This window comes from Lampris incognitus, chromosome 5 (assembly GCF_029633865.1).
Source record: "Lampris incognitus isolate fLamInc1 chromosome 5, fLamInc1.hap2, whole genome shotgun sequence".
Lineage (NCBI taxonomy): Eukaryota > Metazoa > Chordata > Actinopteri > Lampriformes > Lampridae > Lampris > Lampris incognitus.
In genome coordinates this window covers 29063697-29088710 of record NC_079215.1, presented here as the reverse complement: position 1 = coordinate 29088710, position 25014 = coordinate 29063697, and the positions used below count along the sequence as shown (strand labels likewise).

The following is a 25014-nucleotide window of genomic DNA, read 5'->3' as shown; positions in this document are numbered from 1 at the left end:
TGGTGAAGCCACAGCCCTCATTTCATTTTTAACATGTGCCTGCACATTGTTTTTAATGACAATAAAATTGAATTGAATTGAATTGAATTGAATTGAATTTAAACAGGAAATGAATTTAAAGAGGAAATTTATAGGAAAACACAGATATAGAATTTAATGAAAATTGAGAATCAGATTTAAATAGCAAACATTGACTGAACTACTGGATTAGTCCGGTAATCATAATGTGAACATAGAAGATGCCTTTTCAACAGTCATCTAGCCCAGTCTCAACCTCATAATAACTGCTGATGCATTTACAAGGTGTGGAAAATGTTGACGATGGTGTTTACGATGGGGCGGTTGCGAGGAGCTAGCACATGAACAAGGGTGTGTGACTCGGACTCACCCATGGCCTTAACGGCACGTGTTCCTGCGGTGTGGCCGAGCTCTAGTGAGTGGATGAACACCTCTGTTATCCTCTCTCCTCCAGCTAATGTCAACTAAGATGCAGGGAAAGAAACTCAGTCACTTACAGCACATAGAGCGTTGTTTCACACACAATGGTTCAAGTCCTAAAATGAATCGGGACTCTTGTTGTTGAGCCCCCAAATGATGAGTGTGATGTGATTTTAAAGCCTGTGGCAGTAAAATAAAAAAGAGGAAACGAGTGGTTGAAGGATAATAATAGTAGTGTGTGTGTGTGTGTGTGTGTGTGTGTGTGTGTGTGTGTGTGTGTGTGTGTGTGTGTGTGTGTGTGTGTGTGTGTGTGTGTGCATGTGTGTGTGTGTGTGTGTGAGACCTCAGCCTGGTAGAGCTGGATCAGCGCCGGCCGGGAAGCATGACGAGAGTAATACAGCACCAGGTCAGCCAGGATGGGTAGACGTTGCTCATATGAACTATCATATGACTCTGACTCTGTCTTAGAGGTTTGCTGTGGGACAACACGGCATAGTCAACGTCTTCTTTGAAGATATACTAAATCTTCTGTATTTCACTGAACATCTTGTACTGTTGAACATCACATTGTTAGGAAAATATTTATGCTTTGGGCGTTATTTGTGGGCGATCTAGGGTGATGACGTTTCAATGAATTTGGATGCTATTCATTTTCACCGCTGCCTTGAGTGTGTACACGGCAGTTTTGGGTAAAGTGGTTGGAGAGTTTGGATCGGCCTTGGTAAAGTTGGACGGTAATTGTACCTGGCAGACGATGTTGGCAGGCAGGCTGAGTAGGCTGACTATGTTTCTTTCATACCAGGGGTCCAACATACCGAGGAGATGGGCAATGTTGTTTGAACTGTCCTCTGTGCCCAGGAGGTTAAGATCCTACAGCACCAAAAAAAAAAAAGGAAGAAAAAAAAGAAAAAGTCAATTTAATTTGTATAGCCCAATACCACAGATTACAAATTTGCCTCAAGGGGCTTTAACATCCTGTCCTTAGACCCTCACATTTGATAAGGAACAACTCCCTAAAAAAAAAAAAAAAAAAAAAAAACTTTAACTGGGAGAAAAAAGTAAAAGAGAAAGCTAATTCTCATGTCCATGATAAAAAACAATCTAAGAAATTTTTTTAAAGTGGGTTTAGCATGGGTTTGAATTTGTGTAGACCTTATGATCATCACATTTCTTTCAGCATTATCACAATTTTCAACATTGTGTCCGCCGATGACGTCACTGGCAGATAATTCATGAATGTGAAAACGTACTTCCTAGTTTATTGAAGGGAAGCTTTGTACAAATGTGAATTTTACCGTTACACACAGCTGTATAAGAAAATATGAAAAACAACACTACATACAACTGTATTGTTGCTTGCATTTTCTTATATACTGCAGACTATCGGCAAACCAGGATGTAAGGTTCATGTTCATGGATTGCCTGCCATTGAAGTCATTAATGAACACTTTTCCACAAAATTTTGGCAGCGTTGCAGAAGACTGCTCAGTATTATGGCTGATGATGGAGTGGTATCCCTACAATGTCTAGATAGATAGATAGATAGATAGATAGATAGATAGATAGATAGATAGATAGATAGATAGATAGATAGATAGATAGACAGAATGTGTTGTAAATTGTGATAGTTTCCCTTTTTAAGTAAGATACATGTGCCTACACTTAGTGAGTCCTCCACTTACGGGACTAGTTGACCGCCGGCACATGGGCCCTGCTGTGGAGTCCCTCTTCACAGGTACGAAATAGAACTGAAGCTTAAAGGTCTTGCTGAGATGTGGACATGCACTCTCTTTCATCTGAAGGCTACTGTAGGCCCTCGCAACTTTTCCGGCCACATGGTCCGCTCCAAAGACCACCACCCTTAGCGTGGTGTTCTTACAGTCCTCATCACTGCTCAGAATGGGCCGTCTACGATAGCAGACATGTCTCAGGGTCTGGGTGTTTAGTTGGGGTTGAGATTCTGGGCTACGTAAATGGACCTGCTGTGGCAGAGAGTTGGAGCGCTTGGACCGTACCATTAGCAGGTCCTTAGACTCTGGGTTGCCCAGGCTCTTGGCCCGGTAAAGTTTGGGCTTGATGAAGAGCCGGTAGAAGTGTTGACTTAGCCGAGCCGAGGCCTTGTTTGACTTTGGGGAGGATTTTTCTGAAACAGGAGGGGAACAGGAGGTGGAGTTGATGTAGGAATCTTCGGGTTCTTCATAGAAGTCACTGTCGGTACCAGAGGTGACCGAGAAGAGCGAGGGAGCGTAGGACTCTGAGGCGATGGACAGTGTGGAGAACATGGAGTCCTTGGAGGCAGTGGAGAGCGAGGAGAGGGTGGAAAAGGTAGAGGCACGGTGGTTATTGCTGTAACCGTTGGAGAAGATACACATCGAGGGCAACCCTACTCCATCCTCTTCCTCCACTTCTTCCAGGTCAATCCCTGTCCCATCCTCCTCATCTGCGTCAGTGTCATCCTCTTCTTCCTCATCGGCCTGCCCATGGATGTGCCGGAGGTCCGTCAGATTATGCTCATTCTCCAAAAGGGTATTCAAAACATCTACACCAACAAAGAAACAAAACAGACGACTGTTCAGCTCATTAAACTATTAAGGGGGAAGCCACAAGCAACTGAGAGGATGAAACCCTTATTGTATATTCATGTTATCAAGGGGAAGGGACCCTCTTTTTAAACAAGAGGAGCTTTGTTGGGAAAAAAGGGACCAAGGCAAAACAGTGACATAACCACCAACACAAGTCACCAAAGAAAGATTTATGCAATTATATGACTTGCTGAATACTTTACCAAAGTTATCCTTGTCCCAGTGAAACATATAACACTTGGCTGTGGGTACTGGTAGGGTCTGCAACATTCCTGAGTAGGGCACAAAAAAAAACCAAAAAAAAAACAGAAAAACAAAAGTTTTCAAATGTAGTTCTGCTTGAATCCTGACCTCGATCAACAAGTTGAGTAACAACAACAAATCAAAACATGCAAGACCAAAAAAATCCAACAAGAAAAGGCTGCAGATGCACAGACATTTTGCTTACATCTGCCATTTTTGACCACCTTCAGCAGATATCAGTTTGGTGTGATTGCTGGATAGTGTGCTTGAAGGCTGCGAGTGTGAACCAAATCTTGGGCAGTAATGTATGCATCAAACAATGAAAACACTCAGCCACCCCGGCCCCAGTGTTTTTGAATGCAGATATCTGGTAAGTGGAGTTTAGTGAATTGTTTAGTTTGGGCTTTGGGAGAGCCGAAATATTACACATAGCCCCTTAAATAACAAAATGGGGGAAAGTCTATTGGAAATTGGCTGAAGCTATAACAATATTCTCCTCTGACTCTAAGTATCCATATCACATTTACTCTCTTACCATCAGACTTCCTCCCATTGGATGGGGGGATGTCCATTCTCTCCCTCAGACTCTCCAGACTCTGGATCACATGATCACGCCCCTTTTGGGGATCGTCCATCGTGGCAGCCATCTCTAAGACATCATTCACCATGGAGAAGATCTCCTCCACCTCATTCACACCTTTAACCTGGTAAAAAGGATTCATGTTTATATACTTCATGGCACAATTTATTAGGAATCTACTTTTTAGGTCCCACCCCATAAACTCTTAAACTTTCAATCATGTCCTCTGTGCCCCCTCCCCCCGCACCATTGTGCCAGATTGTTAATTATGTTGGCCTGTTGTACCAGGTTTAAAATGAATCCCTGACGAGATTGCTGTAATAACTAACACAACAGGTGAATGTGATGAAAGACCTGGCAAAATAGAAAATCAGCTAAATTGGGGGTCCTTGAAGACCTGTGTGAGAACCAGGGCTCTAAGAAGACATACCTGCAGGGCCTTGTGGATGCTGTGCAGAGGGTACTTGGTACCCAGGGTGGACTGGTAGGCATGTTTGATCAGGGTGATGAAGGTCTCTCTCTGCGAGTGCTGGATGCAACTTAGCTGCTTGGCCACAGACAGAAGCTCACTGGGAACCTCTCCTGGGTTCATCAGCAGCACCATCCTGAAGGCAGAGAAACACAGCTAGTATCAAAAGTAATGTGTGACTCATACTGCTGGGGCTGTTATTCCTTGATATCATTGTGATGGTTTTCATACTTGTGTTGGCCCATGGTTGTGCTTTTTGATTGTGTGCTTTTGCATATACAAGTGTGAGTGTGCCCGCGTGCATGTTAATTTGTGTGATTGTTCGAGTTGTTCTGCAGGGGTATAGTTGATGTACACACTAACACACGCACACACCGTGTATAGACAGAGTGGGAATGCCCATGTGACCAGCTGAGAACAGCATGTTGTGGTACAACGTATACAGGAGGGACTGAGAGAAGGGCTGAAAATGTCATGGTGCTCCTCATAAACAGGTAACACAAATGAAGGACTATTAATTAAATAACAGTAACTGTTGTCGAGTGTTTACTGATTTAATGTTACCCTAAAAAGGCATAACCTCAGGACTGATAAACTTGGATTAAATGTAGGGCAACATAACACTATGGTCACTAATGCAAAGGTAAGCATCATTTTTACAGAGACAGCGGAAGTTTCCTCAGATAACTGGATAGAAAAACAACACGCTGAGCTCAACGTAGCCATGGCTCATACTAATCTGAACTCAAATGACTTTTTGTGATTTCTGTGGTTTATAGAGATAAGAAATAAGTAAGAAGTTAGTAGGAAGTTGTTGTTTTTTTGTTTTTATTTTTGTTTTTGCTCTGTTCTGGTGGATTGTGTAGCAAATACAAATATGTATGGAAGGTTGAAAAAGAATCACCAAAATAAGACTCTGCTCAAATTCATCAACAAGCAGAACTCAACTTTCATTATGGAAAAAAAACAACAACACATAACTTCAATTCTGCAGTACAAGGCTAATAGTAAATGTGATTTGCTTCAGTCTCGTACACAATTTTTAAAAATCTAAAGAAGACAGAAATGTGTATGTCTTTGACACACTCTGCAACACCTATGTGGGCTCTGCAAAACTTATTTTGCTATTAGAATGCATTCAATTTCTGACTATATAGCCTTTATTACATTTCAATGGGCCTTGATTTGTGATACTGGGCTATACAAGTAAAATTGACTTGACTTGATGTGATAGTGTTCAATATTTTACCTTTTTGTAATGATTCAACATATTTTTGATACCACCACGGAAGCAACGTATTTGAACATCATTATTCTAAGTGGAGTAAAGATCTGCTGTTAGGCTCGGCCTGGATCGGTACCCTACCACATAACACCTGCAGTACTAAACCAAAGGCTAAAACAGTGCCACCGTGTTAATGCGTGGACCCACATGGCCTTGGAGTGCTGGCTGGATGTATTTAGACCCTGTTCCTCTCTCACCAGTCGATGAAAGGCTAGCCCTGAAGAAGAAAAAAAGAGAGATACAAACAGTCAACTTATGGAGGGTTTCAAGCGTGAACAAATTCTGGCCATAAACTTCTTGGCTTCAAAGCATTTGCATTAGACAGCTGGTGGATTCTTTGCTTGCGGGTTTTTTGAAGCTACTTGTTATGGCAGGGAGGACCGATTCTTGAGTTCAAGAACATACTTATATACTTAGAATGGAGGCATTAGATATGATTGGGAAATCTGGTACAACTTAATCCTACACTAAGTTATTCCAGTAGTCGTGAGGGAGGGTGATAGATAGATAGATAGATAGATAGATAGATAGATAGATAGATAGATAGATAGATAGATAGATAGATAGATAGATAGATAGATAGATAGATAGATAGATAGATAGATAGATAGATAGATAGATAGATAGATAGATAGATAGATAGATAGATAGAATTTACCTGGGGCCTTGATCTCCTGCTGTAGCATGGAGAGGAGGTTCCTACACACACCACAGTAAGGCTCAGGCCAGGTCAGGAAACAGCGAAACACTTCCACACTTTCCTCCAGCAACTTGGTGTCTGGAGGACAGTAAGGTGTCTGCAAACCACAGCACATTTCAGGTAAGGTATTTTACCGAGGATGAAGGGAGGAGCAGAGTTGGGATACTGCTTTAAATTCCTTGACCTACCCGTCATACTGAGCTCAGAAAAAGGTCTTTGCAAAGTTTTGTCAATTGAGTGCTGTGCTTAGACCTATATTCTGACATGCTTGCATATCTTTGACTGTACTCAGATGGGGGTTGATGATGGAAAGGGGGAATCCCTAATTTAGTGGAAATATGTGTAGCGGATGGAGCTGTAGTTTGGGTGTTGGTTTGGAGGCAAGGAGAATATAGAATGGCTCATCTGGGCAATGAGAAGCATCTGATTGCAATTAACTAATCTAACCATATGTGTTTGTGCGTGTGCAGCCAGGGAGAGGAGCCTGGGGAATGCTGTGCATGGACATTTTTTGAACAGATGTTGGTCCCCAGAGTTAGAACAGAATTAGGCAGAAAAGTTTTTCAATACACTGTCCCTTCTTCCTGGAATAATGTACAGAAGGACCTGAAGTTGTCACCGCTGATTACTACGGGGACATTTAAGTTAATTTTAAAGAACTGAGGGACCAGTACTAATGGTAAATGTGATTACTCCTAAATTTTCAAAGAAATCATTCTAGAAATTTGTACTTGTCTGTGCATCATAACTGGATTTTTGTCCTTGACCTTTTTATAGTGTGTGACAGTTGTATTTGTCTGTTTGAATTGTTTGTGTTTATTATTGTAACATTGTTTATGTTGCTCTCTTGGCCTGGTCACTCTTTAAAAAGAGATTATAATCTCAACTAGAAGAGTGCACCCAGTGCAGATCCCTGCCAGGCGTATTTCCCCTTCTCTGACTGGCGAAAAACCAGCTAAGGCGTTAATGCTTAATTGCGGTATAAAACTGGTTTTTCAAAGATTCTGAATCATCGCAACCACAAGAGGTCCTTGATCATACAATCATAACTGTGCACAAAAATCATTAGGCTGACAGGCCCAGTAGTATGGGAGATTAACAGCAGACAGATACATGCACACACAGACAGAAAAAAAAACAGTGTTTTTCCTGCCATTATAAGACTTTTGTGCAGCGCTCAAGTCAACTGAATGGGAAATATGGACAAAACATTTTTAATATGCAGTGCTCAAGCTAAAAAAATCAACATAATAAAAATTTTTTGCCTGTCAGTCTGTGGATGCGCAGCCTCCTCTAGACCCTCACACCGACATGAACTTCCACTATCCAAAAAGAAAAGGTTTGCTATGCGACCATTTTAGTCTAACCCTAACCCTGTCTTTATTTTCACAATATAATAAAGTTGGGTAAACTGTTAACGATTGCACCTGCGCGACTCACATCTACGGTTGACTCAGATTGGGCAGCAACAAGAGTATGCAACACTTCCTGTTTTGACTGCAACCTAGAGGAAGTTGTTCCTTTATAACTTTCACATTTTTTGGAAAATCAAAATTCTTTTAAGAACTTTGATCATGTCGCTGCTCGATCCGAGTCAACGGTAGATAGTCAATGGTGCCCATTGACTTGGATCGGGCAGCGACAGAAAGCAGCGCTGGTCAAGCGAGCTAGGAAGTGAATGTAGAGAGGGAGTGGCGATAGCGAGAACAAACTTTTTTTTTGAAGGTTTAATCACCGCAACCACGAGATGTCCTTCATCATACATCATAAGTGTTCAAAAACAATTTTTAGGCTGATAGGTCCAGTAGTTTGCAAGATTAGCCATGGACACATGCAAGGGGGTAAGAGTGGGGTCAGAAAGTGAAGCCAAAATATCTCTGATGCTCCCTTGTGGCTGTTTTGAATACAGCTATTAATCACACACATACTTATATAATTGAACAGAGCACAGGCCAAACGAGCGTTTCAAAATATACGTACAATATTTTTTTTTACTCAAGTGTGCTCTGTCACTTCAACTACTTCCCTTTACCATAATATCTCTCACAATAGCTATCTTTTGGACATTAAAGCATGGTTGGACCTGGGGATGAGTTGATTGGCTGCTATGCTTGCAGCAGCAGTGCAGCAATACATCCATGGTTTAGCCACCAAGCAGACACCCTGCAAAGGGAGGGGCATATACACTCACTGGCCACTTTAGAACTGCCTTAATCCTTCGTGGCATAGATTCAACAAGGTACTGTAAACATTCCTCAGAGAGTTTGGTCCATATTGACATGATAGCATCACGCAGTTGCTGCAGATTTGTCGGCTGCACATCCATGATGCGAATCTCCCGGTCCACCACATCCCAAAGGTGCTCTATTGGATTGAGATCTGGTGACTGTGGAGGCCATTTGAGTACAGTGAACTCATTGTCATGTTCAAGAAACCAGTCTGAGATGATTCGAGCTTTATGACATGGCGCGTTATCCTGCTGGAAGTAGCCATCAGAAGATGGGAACACTGTGGTCATAAAGGGATGGACATGGTCAGCAACAATACTCAGGTAGGCTGTGGCGTTGACACGATGCTCAATTGGTACTAAGGGGCCCAAAGTGTGCCAAGAAAATATCCCCCACACCATTACACCACCACCACCAGCCTGAACCGTTGATACAAGGCAGGATGGATCCATGCTTTCATGTTGTTGACGCCAAATTCTGACCCTACCATCCGAATGTCGCAGCAGAAATCGAGACTCATCAGACCAGGCAACGTTTTTCCAATCTTCTATTGTCCAATTTTGGTGAGCCTGTGCGAATTGTAGCCTCAGTTTCCTGTTCTTAGCTGACAGGAGTGGCACCCGGTGTGGTCTTCTGCTGCTGTAGCCCATCTGCCTCAAGGTTCGACGTGTTGTGCGTTCAGAGATGCTCTTCTGCATACCTCGGTTGTAATGAGTGGTTATTTGAGTTACTGTTGCCTTTCTATCAGCTCGAACCAGTCTGGCCATTCTCCTCTGACCTCTGGCATCAACAAGGCATTTTCGCCCACAGAACTGCCGCTCACTGGATATTTTCTCTTTTTCGGACCATTCTCTGTAAACCCTAGAGATGGTTGTGCGTGAAAATCCCAGTAGATCAGCAGTTTCTGACATACTCAGACCAGCCCGTCTGGCACCAACAACCATGCCACGTTCAAAGTCACTTAAATCACCTTTCTCCCCCATTCTGATGCTCGGTTTGAACTGCAGCAGATCGTCTTGACCATGTCTACATGCCTAAATGCATTGAGTTGCTGCCATGTGATTGACTGATTAGAAATTTGCGTTAACAAGCAGTTGGACAGGTGTGCCTAATAAAGTGGCCGGTGAGTGTATATGCATAATCAATCAATATGGGCAGGCGTACTGCGTCACTTCCTGTCTGTGCTGCGCAGACTCTGGTTCCAAGTTTTCATCTACTGTGAGAATGCGAGCACCATGGCAGCGATACATACTATAATCATGGTATTTTGGCTTCAAGAGAGTGAATGGTGCCCTGTTTTCCACCTACAGTGTCAATAGTTTGATACAATTGAATTAAACAATAGAGCACTGACCACAATAGCTCAGTTCATTCGGGGGGAGGGGGGCAAGTAACCCAGTTGAACTCTGGTGTGAACCAAACAACCGGCCCCTGGCCTGGGCCTCTGCCAAGTAAGCTCTGGGCCAGTTAGTTTGTCAGAAAGCCGTTCAAGCTAATGGCAGAAAGTGTTCCAATCAAGTTGTGTTTTTGCTGGTAAAGACATTTTGACTTTAATTTGCTTGTGAAACCTGACTATGACAAACTATTAAAATGAGTGGCAGGGGAAAACCTGGAGCCGTGAAAAGGTTGCATACATTATCAGTACCAAGACTGAAGATAAAGATACTCTAAAATGTGCAGAAAAATACTTACGTAATCAAAATATTGAGCAATGATATGATGGAGAATGAGATCCCAACAAAATAATCAATATAAAAACATACGGGGAGTATTCAGACGACCAACTATTACAAGATTATTGATATTCTTTTACCGACCTTGTGACCAATAACTGAAACATGCTTCAACCACGTACAATATAGTTACCAATTCTGAACCCTTAAAATGAGAAAGCAACTTCGTACATCTAAAAACTCCATGTGCCTTTTTTTTTGTGACGATAGCTTTGAGTTTCGCAAAGTCTTGGTGGAGGGCTACAAGTGAGTGTGAGAATGACAGCAAACCATTTGAACAATTTAAAAATAAGTGTGCTTACCTGAAGCAGAGTCGAGGAGAACATGATTGCAAGGGGGGTCACCAGCTCATACTGGCAATTCTTGATGACCTGAACCCACACATTAACACAAATACACAACCGCATACAGACATATTAAGCCGGAGCGTGAGTGTGGGAGAAGTAAATAGGGTTGACTTAACTGATGATTGTAGGGTTTTTTCAAAACTCAAGAGTGGCAAACTATGGTACATCAAATACATTAAGTGATAAATTTGTTTTTCCACCTCCTTCTAAACTCCTACATATTACATGGGTCATGACCATGACCTTTGCCCTCCCTCACCTCTCTGCTCTTTCTGATGATCTGCTGCAGGAGGATGAGGGCATTTTCTGGGTCCCTCTTCACCAGCTCCTCCAGACTCCAGCGGTTCATCGACTGGCCTGCCGAGCACTTCAGCACTGGATTGAAGCACAATAAAATCCACGTAAGTACCATAAATATATCATAATGTACACGTGCACATAGAAGTTTGATGTCATCTGCACAACTACAACTTCTTTTAGGTGCTGGCAAAGCACATGGCAAAACAGTTTTTGAGGTCTTTGAGGAAGCATGTTTGCTACAAACTAAAACATTAGACCAACTCCGGGTAGCGTAGCGGTCTATTCTGTTGCTTACCAACACGGGGATCGGCGGTTCAAATCCCCGTGTTACCTCCGGCTTGGTTAGGCGTCCCTACAGACACAATTGGCCGTGTCTGCGTGTGGGAAGACGGATGTGGGTCTGTGTCCTGGTCGCTGCACTAGCGCCTCCTCTGGTCGGTCAGGGTGCCTGTTCGGGGGGGGGGGACTGGGGGCAATAGTGTGAGCCCCCTATGTGCTATGTCCCCCTGGAGAAACTCCTCACTGTCAGGTGAAAAAGAAGCAGCTGGTGATTCCACATGTATCGGAGGATGCATGTGGTAGTCTGCAGCCCTCCCCGGATCGGCAGAGGGGGTGGAGCAGCGACTGCTAGGCTCGGAAGAGTGGAGTAATTGGCCAAGTACAATTGGAGAGAAAAAGGGAAGAACCCCCACCCCGCCAAAAAAAAAATTAGACCAACTTATTAAACCACAGCAATCATGTTTGCTTTGGAACACAACTGTGTTCATTCATACTCGTGCATTCCTATGCACTTGTGAAGACATGAAGATATGGCCACTGCACAAGTCATGATCTGGACACTGCTGCCGCCTTGTTGCACACTCAGCACAAACAACTGATCATATAAAGTCAATAGGTTTAAATGAAGTGTAGACACAGTGGATGGAACAAACAGTGTCTGTGTATGACAACAAACCCGTGGCCATGATTTATAAAAGGAGGATATCCTCTGATGTAAACATACACCCATCCCCGCACAGCAAGTATTCGCCCATATGAACTTGATCACATCTGTGAGATCACTTACACATTTGGGGTGTACTGATAGGCAGAATGATAGAAACACACACACACACACACACACACACACACACACACACACACACACACACACACACACACACACACACACACACACACACACATTGTAGCTTGCCACTGTAGATTATTTGTGTAGCTTATATACATCGTGAAGTTGCCTACAGAAATTAAATGTAATAAATGCATGATGTAAAACCCTCTCTCCTGCATGACTGAGACGTGACCTTCTTGTGTTATTAAGTCCTGTACATTTTCACGAACCTGACACAGATGCTCAGAACTTAAAACGGGAAAAATAACAAGATCACCTGGTGTCACCCAAGGCTGTGTTTTGTCAGTCTTATCTCACAGTTTGCCTCTTCATTTCTGTGCAGAGGTTCAGTCTTTAGGATGACAAAACTGTGTCAAGACTGATTTCCTGCAATAACAAAGGCTTGGCACCGGTCGACAAAACAATTTTAGGTCTGTGCGGTCCATGCAGTTCCTCACTGCAGCACTGATGCAGTAACAACAACTTGATATCAAACATCTCAGAAATTGTCGCGATGGACTCAGATCATTGAACAAGGAATCCCCTCCACACCTGAAATCTAGCAGGGTCCTATAGGAAGCCCAACAGAGACTCTTCTTCATAATACAACTTAAATGCTCACTGTTAGCTTCACAAAACTGTGACTGAGTTTATCCTCATTGTCTAATACAGTGTGCCATCATGCATACACAACTAGTTAAGTAAATTTGTAGTGCTTTGAAACACCAAACCAGGCTGGCACAAAACAGAAGTGTTAGAAATAGGGAAGAAGGTAGTAAAAAAAACAAAAAACATACATACACAGCAACTTTGAAAAATAAAGGAAATACAAGCAAAAAAATTAGAGCAATACAGCAAAAAAGCAAGATGTCAAACAGAGAAAGGCGAATAAGTGAAAATATTCTTAATGTTCAGTTTTTAATATTTCTTAACAGATTCAACTGGTACTCTTCATGGGGAAGACCATCGATTACCGCCAATCCCTAAGAGCTACAACATATATAACAAAGATGGAGTGTTAAGGGACTTCTTACACCCAGGCACTGATCAGTCTGAAGCAATGCCAATCAAATGAACAGGGGATATAGTAGGCAATCATGGCTGATATTTTATAAAGTAGCCTACTTTGGGCCCTTGTGTGACTTAATCTTCCTTTTTCGTAAACCAGATTAATTTGTACTTGAAGTGCTCCAAGCCATCAGGTGGGAGACAAATGAAAGGAAAAACCTGAATGCTTGACCCCTACAGTGAGGGGGTCCGGGGGCTCTGTTATGCTGTGGGGGGCATTTTCCTGCCATGGTTTGGGTCCACTTGTCCCCTTAGAGCGAAGGGTCACTGCAAATCAATATAAAGTTATTCTGAGTGATCACGTCTGTGAATGTTCTCATTCATCCAGGTCATGGTTATCCAAAGGAATTGACTCAAGTGCAACTGGACTTGGTATATATCCGTGAAGACGTTTCGACCAAGCTAGTCAGACTAGCTAGTCAGACTAGCTTGGTCTAGTCAGAAAGGCACGAACTGATGAAGCCTCTTGGATGAGAGGCGAAACGTCTTCATGGATATATACCAAGTCCAGTTGCACTTGATCTGAGTGATCACCTTTATCCTATAGTGAAACATCTCTATCCTGATGAGAGTGGTCTCTTCCAGGATGACTGCCCCCATCCATAGGGCACAAGGGCTCACTGAATGGTTTGCTGAGTATGAAAATTGATTAAATCATATGCTATGACTTTCACAGTCACCAGATCTCAATCCAATTGAACACTTACGGGAGATTTTGGACCGGCGTGTTAGACAGCACTCTCCACCACCATCATCAGAACACCAAATGAGGGAATATCTTTTGGAAGAATGGTGTCCATCCCTCCAGTAGAGTTCAGAGACTTGTAGAATCTATGACAAGGAGCACTGGTGATGTTCTGGAGGCTCGTGGTGACCTCAACACCTTACTAAGACTCTTTATGTTGGTTTTTCCTTTAATCTGTCACCCATCTGTATCTGTGAAGTTAAAGTCTCAGGAGCCATTAGGCCCAGAAGAGCTCAGCTCACTATGACACCCATCACTAGAGGGTAGGGTACTAAATACCTACATGTTGGGATTGTGCAAAAAATATTTCATTATTTCTAATCATTACAATTATTATTTTATTATGACTTACAATGTCATTCATAATAATACATAATAAAAAAAACAATAGAAGTTTTTCTATAACACTACTTATATCTCCCACTGTGTTATATATATATGTGTGAGCTCTAATGCACAGATTCCTACATGTGCTACATGTGTTTTATTTTCATGTAACATGAAAAGAAAAAAAATCATTAGCTCCATGCTTCCATTATGAAAACTATTTTTGTTGGGGGGGGGTTTCCCCCCCTTTTTCTCCCCAATTGTACTTAGCCAATTACCGCACTCTTCTGAGCAGTCCCGGTCGCTGCTCCACCCCCTCTGCCGATCCGGGGAGGGCTGCAGACTACCTACCACATTCCTCCTTTGATACATGTGGAGTCGCTTCCCCTCACCTGACAGTGAGGAGTTTCTCCAGGAGGACGTAGCGCGTGGGAGGATCACGCTATTCCCCCCTGTTCCCCCTCTCCCCCAAACAGACGCCTCGACTGACTAGAGGAGGCACTAGTGCAGCAACCAGGACACATATCCACATCCGGCTTCCCACCCGCAGACACGGCCAATTGTGTCTGCGGGGACGCCTGACTAAGCCGGAGGTAACATGGGGATTTGAACCAGCGATCCCCATGTTGGATGAATGACACTATTTAATGGAGTGTTGTCAAGTCTTTCCTGATGTTTTCTATGGCATCTTGGTTAGGGAACTTGAATGTGATGAACAAATCACAATTGGAGAGTACTATGAAGTTCATAGGGCATGCAACAGGTGTAACTAAGCTAAGAGCTATTTAAAAAAAAACAGCAGTAGAGAAATCCTGCAGGTATGTCGATTTGCGCTAGCCATCCACTTCAGGTTGATTTTGAGCTCCTACCCTCAGCTTGCTGTTTTAGAGTCCATCAGCTGAAAAATATACCAACGATGTACTACATTTGAAGATGCTGTGAAGACAGCTGGAAAGATCATAGCAACTGCTCTCCCATCCATCCAGGCCATCTATGATGCACGGTGCACCCGGAAGGCTCTCAGCATCGTGAAGGACCTCACCCACCCTTCCCACATCCGCTTCACCCTCCTACCCTCTGGCGGGAGGTACCGAGCATCCATGCTGCCTCCACCAGACTATGCAACAGTTTCATTCCCCAGACTGTGAGGTTTCTCAACAGCCTGAACACTCAGACCTTCCACAAAATGACTTTTTGACCTTCTTACTCTACTCCCTGTCCATGTCAGGTGTGTTTTATGATGTTTAGGTCTGTGAAGTAATTTTTGTTTTTAATACACTTTTTGTTTTTAACATTTATTGCATCTTATTTGCTTTTATGTGGCACTGTGGTCCGTGTGAAACGTAATCCCATTTCCCTGTATGTATGAGACATGCATATGAGGCAATAACAAATTAAAGCAGTCTAAGTCCATCCATTATCCATCCATCCATCCATCCATTATCCAAGCCACTTAACCTGCTCTCAGGGTCGCGGGGATACCGAAGCCTATCCCAGCAGTCATTGGGCAACAGGCGGGGAGACACCCTGGACAGGTTGCCGGTCCATCACAAGGTTCACACACACACACACACACACACACACACACACACACACACACACACACACACACACACACACACACACACACACACACACACACACACACACACACACACATACATTCACACCTAGGGACCATTAAGTACGGCTGACCTACATGTCTTTGGACTGTGGGAGGGAAACCGGAGCACCCAGAGGAAACCCACACAGACACGGGGAGAACATGCACACTCCATACAGAGGACAACCCCCAAGGTTGGACTACCCGGGGCTCAAACCCAGGACCTTCTTCTTTTCTTTTTTTGGATTTCCCCCCCTTTTTCTCCCCAATTGTACTTGGCCAATTACCCAATCTTCCAAGCCATCCCAGTCACTGCTCCACCCCTTCTGCCGATGTGGAGTCACCAGCCGCTTCTTTTCACCTGACAGTGAGGAGTTTCGCCAGGGGGACATAGCGCATGGGAGGATCACGCTATTCCCCCCGGCTCCCCCTCCTCCCTGAACAGGCACCCTTACCGACCAAAAGAGTTGCTAGTGCAGCGACCAGGACACATACCCACATCCGGCTTCCCAACTGCAGACACGGCCAGTTGAGTCTGTAGGGACGCCCGACCAAGCCGGAGGCAACACGGGGAGAACCCAGGATCTTCTTGCTGTGAGGCGAGCGCGTTAACCACTGCGCCACCTGTCTAAGTCTAAGTCTAAATTTGCACTGCTGATGTTAATGCCACTTTTAAATTTTGCACATGGTCCTTAACACGATGCACTGTACACAATCTGACATTGTGACTCATATGCTTCACATGTTTTGAATTGCAGGTTCATGTTATATTGTGCGGGTGATGTATTTTAGATACGTGTCTTATACAGAGAGTGATGTCATCGTTTATCCTTTATGCATCTGTTGTTGATTTTTTTTCACCCCCACTGCATGACACATATTCTAAATAGGAAAATAGTTTATCTATATATTGATTCATGATTTCTAGAAGACATCGTTGGAGCTGTGAGTCAATACATCTATCTATGTTAGCTGTGTGAGAGAACGATGCCTGCCCTCTTTTCCTCCATGTCCTGCCGCCCTGTGATGCCCCCATTCACACACCAGGGTGTGGGCCACGACTTCCTGTCAGCCGGCGTTTCAACTGAGTGTGACAACTTCCCTTGGCACACAAAAGCAGGTCTCTTAGATGATTACTGAGCGATGCCAATAACAAGATTCACTTGTTCGCTTACTCATAAATGAATGTGCGGAGCTGGTGCTGTGTATGTCACATGCGGTCTTTATTATGGCAAGGTGATGGAAAAAAAACACTGCTTTTAGGGAACCTGCAGTGCCTCGCCTGCATTTTATGTTGATGATAGCCACAAAAAAAAAGTAACGTGACATGCTTTTGTAATGACTTAGCTGTCCAAACTGCCTCTATAAACAAAACAAAAAAAACCCCTAACTAACCACCAGTCGAAAACACTTGGAGGCTTCTCTCAAACATGTGCAAGAAACACCCACATCATAAGCAATCCGCTCCCACATTCACACTTCGTGTACTGTGATTCTGGGAATATGGTGATATCAAATGCTAACATCTCTGCAGGTAGGTGGTTGTGGTTGTCATCATAAACAGTACGCTGGTAGGGAGCATATTGCATCAGAAAAAAACAACAACAACAACAAAAAAAACAGTTGATATCATGCATGCTCCTGTGCAAAGTTAAACTTTAACTTCGATTCGTACAATTTGCATGTTGTTCAAACTGTCATCGCTTTTTTTTTTAATTAAAATAAGCAGCACCATGAAGTGACCAAAAAGTGGCCACTACGTAAAAAGCGTTGTACTAAGACTTTTCTTTGTCAGAGCTGACCTCTTGAAAGAAGAGAAAAATTCAGCTTTGTTAAGAGGACCAGCAGAAAAAGTACATCAAAATGCATACTAGTATACTAATATGATACTAGTATACTAGTATGCATATGCAAAGTATACTAAATGCAGACAGCCAATAACAATTCTGCATAAAGGAGATAATCTGCCGGTATATGTAAGCCATTAAAGAAGTTGCATGTACTTTTACACTCCTAATAAACCACAGGTCGGACATACTCTGATAAAGGGCAGGTGGCTCTTACCTTTCCCGTAGTGTGCCGCTGTAGGACTTTGCCTGAGACCATCTAGACACCTGTCCAGAGCATGCTGGATCCTGTCCTCTGTGCACGAAGTGTACTGCATCTCTACCTCTCAGGTCCTGGAAGGGAAGAGCAGAAGGAGATGATGTTTAGGATCACATTTATACCACGGACCGGTGGGATCCATACAGGAGGATATGACAGCACGCCTGTCTGTGCAAGTCAACCAACAGTTCGCTGCATGTCCATAATTCACAATTGCATTCCGATACCTGCATAACCACCCACATGTGCATAATTGCTCACACACACACACATACACACACACATGCGCGCACACGCACGCGCGCACACACACACACACACACACACAATCACACACACATCACAATCTTTCTCTGCCCGTACATTTCTTCCTGTAAACAAGTCGTGTTAACACCAGTTATCTGGGAACCAGTTGTTTTGCATAGTCAGATTAGTAGGTAGGTATGGAAATGACTCCAAAGAACAGTCAAAGGGAATTTAACAGGGGGAGAACGACAGACGCCATGCAGCTATCGTTCCACATAGTATCTCATCTCCATTTGCACCTGTTGCTGTTCTGAAACATTGTATCTATTTATACCTATTCATGTTGTACTTTTGTAATTTTTCCTTTTTTTTTGTTCTCTGCAGCTATTTGACTCGTTTTTATTGTTGGCATAGTATTTATTTAAACATGTGGTTGTGTGTAGGTTTTTCTAGAAGTTGCAAAGCCACAGTTAGCCCAGTGTAGATCCACGTTTGCCACTAGCTACACATATAGCAGATCAGCTGGAGATTGAACATGCCAACGGTCAGTTCTGAAAGAAAAGTAGGAAACACTCACCTCCAAAATCTGAAAGAAAAAAAAATAACAAAAAAAAAACCCCACAACAAAATACACACCATTTACCCACTCAAGGTGCTGCTCATCTAACAAAAACTGACCGGCTATAGTGAGTCCCAGGTTAGCACAGTTAACAGCAGGCTGTAGACACAGACGAGAGACCCTGACAGGGGTGTAGGAGAAATCCCGAGGCAACCACAAGTGAGAGAATGTTACAAAAAAAAGAAAAGAAAAGATGAATGGTACGATTCTTTCGGATTCATGAAAAGTCGTTACAGATGAGGGGAGGACTTGTCTCACGCTCTTTTTAGAAGATGGCTTGAGGCCGAGTAGCATTAAAACATAACCTTAGTCCATTCACTTCTATAACCAAACACTAAACTAAGCATGTTGAAGTTATTTACCCGCTTCAGCTGCAGAAAATCCCGATGCGTTATTTATTTTCTCAAACATAACTGAGAAGACTGAAGATGAACATTTCTCTATTTTTCCACACTGACAAGACAGCAACCATGAGTGTCTGTTGTATGGTTAGTTTATTAACAATGGTCATTATATCTCTGGCACAGGAATAAGCTTTTTGATTCAAATCTACTGGCAGGGAACTCCCTTTATTTATTTATTTATTTTTCCGTGACCCTAAGGGCAGGATAAGAGGTTTGGATAATGGATGGCTTTATTTTTTCATTTTGAGATACTTCATTGATCCCTGTGGGGAAATTACACTCTGCATTTAACCCATCCTAGCTGTGTAGCTAGGAGCAGTGGGTAGCCGGTGTGCAGCACCCGGGGACCAACTCCAGTTCACCTTGCCATGCCTCGGTCAGGGGCACAGACAAGGAGTATTCACCCTAACATGCATGTCTTTTTGATGGTGGGGGAAACCGGAGCACCCAGAGAAAACCCACCGCAGACACGGGGAGAACATGCAAACGCCACACAGAGGACGACCTGGGATAACACCCAAGGTTGGACAACCCCGGGGTTCGAACCCAGGACCTTCTTGCTGTGAGGCAACAGTGCTAACCACTGCGCCACCATGCCGCAAATTTTATAATCAATATTTATAATCAATAGAGGTCCATTTGCTTTTTAGCAGTGACACCTTCTGCTGTTTACTACATTGGGTTGAAGCAACAATAGTTAACAATACACTGACGTGAAAAACATCTAGTGGACCCTGAACCAATCATATAAAACTGAAATTAATGGAACTTTCCCTTTTCCTATCTCTTGTTTTATTTTTTTTTAGAGCACTTTGGGTATGAGAAGATATGTAGGATGATAGAAAAATGGTTGTGAAAGAGATTTTTTTTTAAAACATACCCAGATCTGGCGCCTAATATCTATTGATAATTTATCCATCGCCGTTTGGCTACTTCTTGGTAGTAGCAGGGTGTCATGTCTGAGAGGCCGGTCTAACCAGGTTTTTGATGTGGAGCGGAGAAGGGCCACATCACATTTACCTACAGTATGTAAAATAGGTGTTTCTGCTGTGGCCATCACAACACCATCAAAACAAAACACAGGTCACATCTGAACACGAAGAAGGAAGTGAGAGTGCCCGTCTCCTAGCAATAACAACAAACCTGCTTCCAGAAAATTCTCACGGACATGCCCGCCCCGAGAGCCTCTCCTGTTGTGTGAAGGTGTGATCAACGTAGATGTTTTGAATCGGGTGTTCAACCTTTTATGAGATTGTTGTTGTTGCTGTACCTCTCCAGAGCAAAACATCAACTAAACCTTTTTTCACTCACCCCATGGTATGTATGGATGTGGTACGGATGGATATGGTGTGGCTCAGCTGTGGGGCTGTGAGAGAAAAGCTTGTGAGACAGCGGCGGTGCATGTGTTCACTTATTGTTACCTCCATGTGAGCATGCACTCATCCTTCCAACATCTACAGGGATCACACAAAGTTCAGGTTGGCACTCACACTGCATCTTTATGTGTGAATATCTATCTATCTATCTATCTATCTATCTATCTATCTATCTATCTATCTATCTATCTATCTATATACACTACCGTTCAAAAGTTTGGGATCACCCAAACAATTTTGTGTTTTCCATGAAAAGTCACACTTATTCACCACCATATGTTGTGAAATGAATAGAAAATAGAGTCAAGACATTGACAAGGTTAGAAATAATGATTTGTATTTGAAATAAGATTTTTTTTACATCAAACTTTGCTTTCGTCAAAGAATCCTCCATTTGCAGCAATTACAGCATTGCAGACCTTTGGCATTCTAGCTGTTAATTTGTTGAGGTAATCTGGAGAAATTGCACCCCACGCTTCCAGAAGCAGCTCCCACAAGTTGGATTGGTTGGATGGGCACTTCTTTGAGCAGATTGAGTTTCTGGAGCATCACATTTGTGGGGTCAATTAAACGCTCAAAATGGCCAGAAAAAGAGAACTTTCATCTGAAACTCGACAGTCTATTCTTGTTCTTAGAAATGAAGGCTATTCCATGCGAGAAATTGCTAAGAAATTGAAGATTTCCTACACCGGTGTGTACTACTCCCTTCAGAGGACAGCACAAACAGGCTCTAACCAGAGTAGAAAAAGAAGTGGGAGGCCGCGTTGCACAACTGAGCAAGAAGATAAGTACATTAGAGTCTCTAGTTTGAGAAACAGACGCCTCACAGGTCCCCAACTGGCATCTTCATTAAATAGTACCTGTTAGAGCCTGTTTGTGCTGTCCTCTGAAGGGAGTAGTACACACCGGTGTAGGAAATCTTCAATTTCTTAGCAATTTCTCGCATGGAATAGCCTTCATTTCTAAGAACAAGAATAGACTGTCGAGTTTCAGATGAAAGTTCTCTTTTTCTGGCCATTTTGAGCGTTTAATTGACCCCACAAATGTGATGCTCCAGAAACTCAATCTGCTCAAAGAAGTGCCCATCCAACCAATCCAACTTGTGGGAGCTGCTTCTGGAAGCGTGGGGTGCAATTTCTCCAGATTACCTCAACAAATTAACAGCTAGAATGCCAAAGGTCTGCAATGCTGTAATTGCTGCAAATGGAGGATTCTTTGACGAAAGCAAAGTTTGATGTAAAAAAAATCTTATTTCAAATACAAATCATTATTTCTAACCTTGTCAATGTCTTGACTCTATTTTCTATTCATTTCACAACATATGGTGGTGAATAAGTGTGACTTTTTATGGAAAACACGAAATTGTTTGGGTGATCCCAAACTTTTGAACGGTAGTGTATATATATATATATATATGTATATATATATATATAGCGGTTTTTTTTTTCGAAACTGTCAATGGTGTTGATAAAAGTGCTTAACAAATGAGGAGCGGAATATCAATATCTATACATCTATATATATATCTATATATATCTATAACTATATATCTATAGCTATACTTAGCACACAAAGTAAGGACATTTGTGTTTGGTAGATTATTTCTTTGTTGTAACAATGCTTCTTGGCAATAAATCGTATACCGTTGGAAAGCCTGTTTATTTCCCTTTTAAATGGTGCCACATTTGTAAGGAACATGCATTTGTGGGATGAGCAGCAGTGCTGAGTATGTGGGTTGCGCCCATGAAACATTTGCCAAATCTTCTCTGCAAATGCCAAACAGCTCATTTTGCTGTTGCTATTGACTCTTGTTTTGAGCTTCTGGTACCCCAGGTGCTGACAATCAGGTGCCTGATATAAGATTAATTGCCAAGAAGCATTGTTACAACAAAGAAATAATCTACCAAACACACATTTCCTTACTTAAATATATTTATTTATTTTTTTCCGAAACTGTCAATGGTGTTGTGAGTGCTCAACTAATGAGGAGTGGAATATCAACACGGATACAGGAAAAAAGATTTTAATACAAAAATCTTATATATATATATATATATATATATATATATTTATTTATTTATTTATTTATAGCGGGGGTTTTTTCGGAAACTGTCAATGGCGTTGATAAAAGTGCTCAACAAATGAGGAGCGGAATATCAAATCAATATCTATATATTTGTGTGTGTGTGTGTGTGTGTATATATATATATATATATATATATATATATATATATATATATATATATATAACTTTGTTAAAAGAAACACTCAACGGTAGGGGAAGTGCTCAACAAATAAGGAGCAAAATAATCCAGAGTCAAGTAAATTCTCTATGAGACAGTACAAGCCTGTTTCATGCCATAAGCATGATGATTGCTTATGTGTTATTCTTCTGTGTCTGACATTCTTGTGTAAGAAGTGGGGTTGTTGTGAAGCATCTAGTGTGTTGGTGTAGTGTTCTGTGCCTGTCATGTCTCACTCTCAACCTTCACCGCTGGCTAGCAGAAATGTGAACAGGAGAGCCGAGCACGTAAGTCTCTCCAACAGCAAGCCCTATGTAGCGCCTCCTCGTGGTGACACATGGTAACTGGGTACACCTTGGACCCTGGCTGAACTACAAGGGACTCGGAGGAGGTCTGCCCCTAGACTTGCGGTGCACAGGCCCACCGGTGTGTGGATATTCCCTAATGCCCACGAACCAACCCCCAGCTATGGGTTAAATAGTGTCACTGCCTGGTGCCTGGTGGATACCTCGGGAGAGGAATAGGCTACGGGAGTAAACCCCTACAGAAAATCAACGTCTTCAGTGCTGTTGTTTTTTTCTTTTTTTTTCTTGCCCTTTTGTATCTGTTTAAGTGGGAGAGTACTGCTGGCATCGTGTGGGGCTGCCACTTCTCCCTCCCGTAGCCCCCCTTCCCACCCACCTCTGTATGTCTGTGTTATGTTTATCTGTTGTCTTGTTTCACCCCGTTTATTGTAAAACGACTTTGAGTGTTAGAAAAACGCTATATAAGTTTGATTTATTATTATTATTATTATTAGTATTATTATTGACTCACTGGATTATATATATATATACATACATATATATATATATATATACATATATATATATATATATATATATATATATATATATATATATATATGTTTGAACTCCAAAGGTTTACTTATACTCATATTTGCAGTTATCCACATACACTGTCTACATTTGTGAAAATCTACAAGCATACTTGTACATCTCTGTTTATCTGCTTTCCCATCATCTGGAAAAAGCTGTCGATGCACTCCGGCATACACTTACAGTTTAACATGTTGTATTTTTCTTTATTTATTTGTTATATTAGTGATACATACTATATTAGTTGGTGCATTGTTACCTCCAGTGGTGTATGTACCTCTTTTATGCTATGCTTGTGTCAAGCCACTTATCAGGTCTGGTCACATTACAAGGTGTGCAAAGCTGACATACACGACCTGACAAGGACATGTCCGTCCGTCCATCCATCCATCCATCCATCCACTCATCCATTAGCTATACCTACTACTCCAATTCAGGGTCACAGGTAACAAGAACATGTAATTTTGTCATTTCATGTCATTTCAGTGTTTCTTTAGTGTAGATGCTGTACAGTGGACAATGACAGAAAAGATAAGAGGGCCATGATACCAGGATTTAAAGTGATCCCAAACTAAACACATGTAATTTGGCATGTTCAGCCTGCTCCAAAGTTAACTTTTTTATGCTTCATCTTTCATTTAATATATACTATATGACTGTTTTCCAGGTCAACAGAGCACTCTCTTCTCGGTATAACTTTGTTGTTTCAGTTATTTTATGAACATGGCGCATCAGTCACAATGCATGGCCGGATGACAAAACCCATTACCAACTGAAAAGTTTCAGATTTAGGAATCCTGGTTTTACTCAAGGTATTGCAGTAACAAAGCACACAAAATAAAGGCTGGGAACAACCCACGATAAAATTTCCCAAATTTACTTGTTTTTCATAAGATGAATGGAATTGTAGATTTATGATTCTGTTATCTAAATAAGACATTTAACCAGTGGAGCTACTAAGAAAGAGTGAGCAATCTGGAGAGCTGCAGTAGTGTCATAATGTAGAAAAACAGATGTCTCATAAGGGTGGACCCGAAGAAAGGATGACGAAAAGCATCAGTTAAAGGTTGAACGAGCTTTTAAAAAAGTTGGCTTTAGCCTTTTGACTCAGACTAGCCTGTGATCACATCTGACCCGCATCCTCCATTTATGCGATTTGTTTTCCTTTCTATGTCAAAATTCAAACATCAAGATGAATATTTCTGTATCATTATTAACACAGGGTAAAACTTATGAGCATCAACAGTATAACGGCTTTGTTGTCTTGCTGCACATCGATGGCTGCAGAACTGATCACCTGCAGTCGTGTTATTTCTATACTTATTTTTCTTATCTTCTCAGTCCCACCGTGGTGTTTTTTGGGGCTGCTGTCTGTATCCCCAT

General features: G+C 42.2%; 1 protein-coding gene across 1 annotated transcript in view; it reads right to left on the bottom strand.

Moving 5' to 3' along the window:
* Positions 1–25014, bottom strand: part of pik3r5 (phosphoinositide-3-kinase, regulatory subunit 5) — a 40452-nt gene that overhangs the window by 5483 nt on the left and 9955 nt on the right. Inside the window, exons 2-13 of the mRNA XM_056280353.1 lie at positions 17824–17939; positions 10865–10980; positions 10561–10629; positions 6256–6394; positions 5745–5814; positions 4274–4448; positions 3799–3967; positions 3224–3292; positions 2121–2977; positions 1183–1308; positions 782–913; positions 389–482 (exon numbers count right to left, since the gene is read on the bottom strand). Coding sequence (XP_056136328.1) covers positions 389–482; positions 782–913; positions 1183–1308; positions 2121–2977; positions 3224–3292; positions 3799–3967; positions 4274–4448; positions 5745–5814; positions 6256–6394; positions 10561–10629; positions 10865–10980; positions 17824–17923 — 2116 coding nt within the window. The 5' untranslated portion in view covers positions 17924–17939. The remainder of the gene's footprint in view (positions 1–388; positions 483–781; positions 914–1182; positions 1309–2120; positions 2978–3223; positions 3293–3798; positions 3968–4273; positions 4449–5744; positions 5815–6255; positions 6395–10560; positions 10630–10864; positions 10981–17823; positions 17940–25014) is intronic.